Source organism: Alosa pseudoharengus, unplaced genomic scaffold, assembly GCF_046254945.1.
Source record: "Alosa pseudoharengus isolate Yale_2024_CS ecotype anadromous, Long Island Sound unplaced genomic scaffold, YU_APseudo_1.1 YU_APseudo_1.1_scf_3, whole genome shotgun sequence".
Classification (NCBI taxonomy): Eukaryota; Metazoa; Chordata; class Actinopteri; order Clupeiformes; family Clupeidae; genus Alosa; species Alosa pseudoharengus.
Genome location: NW_027468718.1, coordinates 41118772 through 41123771, shown reverse-complemented (window position 1 = coordinate 41123771; position 5000 = coordinate 41118772). Strand labels below are relative to the sequence as shown.

At 57.2% G+C, this 5000-nt stretch overlaps 1 protein-coding gene across 1 annotated transcript in view; it reads right to left on the bottom strand.

Moving 5' to 3' along the window:
- The window catches only part of cerkl (CERK like autophagy regulator), a 50466-nt gene that overhangs the window by 26813 nt on the left and 18653 nt on the right, over positions 1-5000 (bottom strand). The window contains exon 3 of the mRNA XM_076262861.1: positions 538-669. Within this exon, the coding sequence (XP_076118976.1) occupies positions 538-669 (132 nt within the window). The remainder of the gene's footprint in view (positions 1-537; positions 670-5000) is intronic.

Sequence of the window (5000 nt, the reverse complement as noted above, 5' to 3'; positions counted from 1 at the left end):
CTCAGGGCCCACAAAACCTCTCACGCACACAAAGCCCCCCCCCCCCCCCTCCCCAGCCCCGAGCCCAAAGCAGAGGAAACGCTCTGCCCAGCGCTGCCCTGATGGACTGGCACCTGCCGGCCTCACCCGTTACCTTCCCTTCCTAGTGCCCGTGCTGCCTACTACATCATCTCATTGCATATTTATAAATCATATGGTATGCTAAATATTTAGAGTGATAGATATTTAGAATTCTTACTTGCTAAATGTTCTGTTACTCTTACTAATTAGACTGCAAACTAGCATTTCATGTTATTGAGGAGTGTTTCACACAGTAGTGTTATGTCTCAGTGTGTGTTTGGGAGTGAGTGTTATCTCTGGTACAGTAGCATTGTGGTGGACAGAGCTCGTTTTGAGGGAAAAGGTGCTACCAAGAGTGATGATGATAACGATGAAGATGATGATGATGACGCTGATGGTGCATGATGTTCTCTGAATCCCTATGTGTGCTCGGACATGCGACATTCATCATCCTCTACGACGGGACAGCAGACTTACTGATGAGGTCGGCCTCGATGTCGGCGAGCTTGAAGAGCGGAGCCACCTCGTCCATGTAGACCCGCAGGGCCTCCTTCTTATGGCTCATGGGGTTCACAAAGACCTTCAGCGCCTTGGGCCTGTCACGGAACCCTGAAAGAAAAGCCAGGGAAACAGAGCGAAGGAGAGAGAGAGAGAGAGAGAGAGAGAGGGAAAGAGAGGGAGAGAGAGAGAGACATGTATATGTTCAGATTTATTGTATAGCTGCTTTGGCAATATAAGTGAGCTTGTCATGCCAATAAAGCATTCTTGAATTGAATTGAATTGAATTGAGAGAGAGAGAGAGGGAAAGAGAGGGAGAGAGAGAAACAAAATATACTGAGGATAGGTTTACTTATAATCAGTGTCCCAGTATCATTCTCTTATAAGAGGGCCATTCCCTCCATCTGCTCCTAGCACCTAGACCACCTAGAACCTTCCACCACCATCATTCCTTTCAACCAAGCAGGCTCATCATGCAGTGTCTCTACAGGAGCCCTGAGATGAGTTCTCCTCTGACTGTGGAGAAGCCCGAGCACGTTCCCCACGATCCCCACGTGAGCGTGTCGGCCTCTATCTCTCCTTGTGCGTTCGGCTGTAGGTGTGACACTTTGCTACAGAAATCTCTCTCCTGCAGAGCGAGGGGGCTTCGCTCTCCTCCAATTCAAAAGGTCAGAGCGCTGCCTCCTGTTTACAGTGCCTGAGCCGCTGCCAAGACTGAAGGAGAGTCATGAATAAAAACACCCTCTGGGCCTCCCTTCTCTCTCTCTTTCTCTCTCTCTCTCTCTCATTCCCCCTCCCTCCCTCTATCTACCTATATCTTTCTCTATCTCTCTCCCTCTTTTGCCGTATGCTGAGTAGTCACTGTGGTGGAACACAGGATCATAATTAGTCAGATTAGGGGAGCGTTCGCTCCTGGCCTTCCTGGAGTTTGAGGGGAATCGATGGGACCTGCGGCCCCCTTCCCTTCCCTTCCCATCCCATTATCCCTCTCATTGCTCTAATCCGGCCCCCGAAGGTCCCGACCCCGTCCCGTCCTGCCTAACGAACCGCCGCCCGCCCGCCACCCTCGGCCCCGCCATCCATCCGGCCCGCTGACATCACAGCCGCAGCGGGTTGGTGGAGGAGGAGGAGGAGGGGAGGGTGGGGTGGGGTGGGGTGGGGTGGGGTGGGGGGGGGGACACAGGGGAGCCGTGGTCCTCCAGGACGGCAAGGGCAGGAGGAGGCTGGGGAGCGACTTGGGCGGGGGGGGTCAGGGGGTTGGAGAGAATTTTGGGGGGACTGGGGTAGGTGGGAGGAAGAGGCAGTGGGCTGGCAGAGCTGAGGGAAGGGGGCAGGGAGGGAGTGTGGGGCGATGGATGGTGGTTAGGAGCGATGAGGTGGAGCGCTGCAGAGCTGAGGGCAGGGGTTTGCAGGGGAGAGGGGAGAGGAGGCCTAGCGGGGTTGGGGCAAGTCCTTCAATCCAATCCTGGTCCTCCTCCTGGGGGCCCTGCGCTGTAGTGCAGCACAACACACCGCACTGCTGGGCTGCTGTGTGCTCATCATCAGCCTGCGCTGGGCTACGCTGGGCTGGGCTACGCTACGCTGCGCTGGGCTACTCTGCGCTGGGCTACGCTGGGCTGGGCTACTCTGCGCTGGGCTACGCTGGGCTGGGCTACGCTGGGCTGGGCTACGCTGCGCTGCGCTGGGCTACGCTGGGCTGGGCTACGCTGCGCTGGGCTGGGCTACGCTACACTGCGCTGGGCTAAGCTGGGCTGGGCTAAGCTGGGCTGGGCTACGCTGCGCTGCGCTGCGCTGTGCTGGGCTGGGCTGGGCTACGCTGGGCTGAGCTGGGCTGCGCTGGGCTGCGCTGGGCTGGGTTACGCTGCGCTGGGCTACGCTGCGCTGGGCTACGCTGCGCTGCGCAGGGCTACGCTGGGCTGGGCTACGCTGGGCTGGGCTACGCTGGGCTGAGCTGGGCTACGCTGGGCTGGGCTACGCTGGGCTGCGCTGGGCTACGCTGCGCTGGGCTACGCTGCGCTGGGCTACGCTGGGCTGGGCTACGCTGGGCTGGGCTACGCTGGGCTGGGCTGGGCTGGGCTGCGCTGGGCTGAGCTGGGCTACGCTGGGCTACGCTGCGCTGGGCTACGCTGGGCTGGGCTGGGCTGGGCTACGCTGCGCTGGGCTAAGCTGCGCTGGGCTGGGCTGAGCTGGGCTGCGCTGGGCTGCGCTGGGCTACGCTGGGCTGAGCTACGCTGGGCTACGCTACGCTGGGCTGGGCTACGCTGGGCTGCGCTGGGCTGGGCTGCGCTGGGCTGCGCTGGGCTACGCTGCGCTGGGCTACGCTGGGCTGGGCTGGGCTGGGCTGGGCTACGCTGGGCTGGGCTACGCTGGGCTGGGCTGGGCTACGCTGGGCTATGCTAGGCTGGGCTGCGCTGGGCTGAGCTGGGCTGGGCTACGCTGGGCTATGCTGGGCTGGGCTGCGCTGGGCTGGGCTGGGCTACGCTGGGCTATGCTGGGCTGGGCTGCGCTGGGCTGGGCTGGGCTACGCTGGGCTACGCTGGGCTGGGCTGGGCTGGGCTACGCTGGGCTGCGCTGGGCTGGGAGGCAGCGTCACACTGGGGCCCCAGAGGGAGCAGGTGCGGAAGTGGAGCTCTGCTCCTCCTCCTCCTCCTTCTTCTCCTCCTCCTCCTGCTGCTGTTGATGGCGAGGGGGCTCAGGAGTCAGGCGCCTCCAAACAGCCCACAGCCACACAGCCTCACTTCGCTCACACACAGCACACAATCACACACACTCAGCGCAACAACGCTCAACACTGCACTGGGAGCGCAATGGGCAAACATATACAAGGCAGACACACAGGGCAGACACACACACACACACACACAGACACACACACACACACATAGACACACACACACACACACACACACACACACACACACACACACTGGTCCAACTTACAGCAAAACACACACACAAACACAAGTGTAACTTGGACAGCAGTACAAAATATGAGAATTCTGAATTATAGTGTGTAACACATTCCAGCCTACATACACATTGAACTCCTAACTTAAAGCAAAACATTAACACAGGAATGAGGATCAACAGTAACCAATGAGAGATCTGTGTTTACTGTAGTTTGATTATTGGCTTAGTGATGTGCCGTGGGCTACATTGAGTCTCAGGGCCTGTAATGTAAGTGTACTCTGATATAGTGTCAACTTTCAGTTGATTCTGATCCACTGATGGCAGCAAAGTGTGTGTGTGGGGGGGGGGGAGTAGCGGTTGCTGTTGTTTATAGGCAGCAATGTTCTCTTCCATTTTCGCCGTGCTCAAGCCAAATGAAGATCACTCTGAAAACCCATCTCACCAGGGCGGGCGTGTGCGGAAGACAGACAGGGGGGGGTAGGGATTGGACGTGTGCTGTGTCCTGCACCTTCGTGTTACTATGGCACATAATCCCGTGTTTGTGTGGCAGCGAGGTCCACGACAGAGCGGAGCGCTGAAAGACGATCCAGAGAGTCAGGGGCAGCCAGACTCGGATTTCTCCATTATCAATATCAACTCTGCTCTGTGCTCATGCTACAAACCAAGACGCTCCGCTGTCCAGAAAAAAAAGTCAACGTGACCTGCGGTCACTGTGTTTCTTTAATTAAACAAAAAGTCAGCTTGACCTTAGTGGGGAGTGAATTTAAAATCTGCACTGAACACGGGGTCACTATTAAAAGGCACCCTGACGCAGACAGACAATGCTTGCATTTAACATTGCACTCGCTCAGAAGAAAATGATGTCAATAAGGATCAGATCTTTTGTGTGCAATTAAAAACCTGAATCTCAGGTTACGACTCCTGTTCGTGGGCAGTGCAGTGTTTATCTATATCTATAACCGGACCGTGAGTTCTAGTGACATCAATAAAATCAGTGCTAATATAATAACATTAATAATTAAGACAAACATGGCCGTTTCCTGCTGCCACCAGTGCACGCTCCCTCCATGAGGTCATTAGCGTTCCTGGACAGGAGAGGGATGATGATGAGGGGCTCCTCTATCCCCTTGACCCCCCCCCACCCAAATCTCTCGGTGGCGTCCGTGTAGCTCTTAATGCCCCTGTACCCCCTTAGGCTTGTCCTCTCATTTCCCTGCCTAGAGCCGCCCAGCGCTGTGGCTAGATCTGCCTCTGTCCGACCGTCCGGCCCTAGTTCCTCTTCCCCCCAACCTCCATCCTTCCCCACCTCCATCCCTCCCCTCCCCTCCCCACCCATGGGGGGCCCTGGTAGAAGTGCTGTGGTCACTGCTCTGGAGAGCATCTGCACAGGGCAGGCCTGCTGTGGGAGGAGAGGCCCCCATTCCCGGCTCTCCCCCCGGAGGACATTATTTGGCACCGGGGACTACTTTCCCCGTAATCAGCAGTTAAATTACCTGGGCTACCGCAGCTCGGGTTGTACATTGATCTGGGTG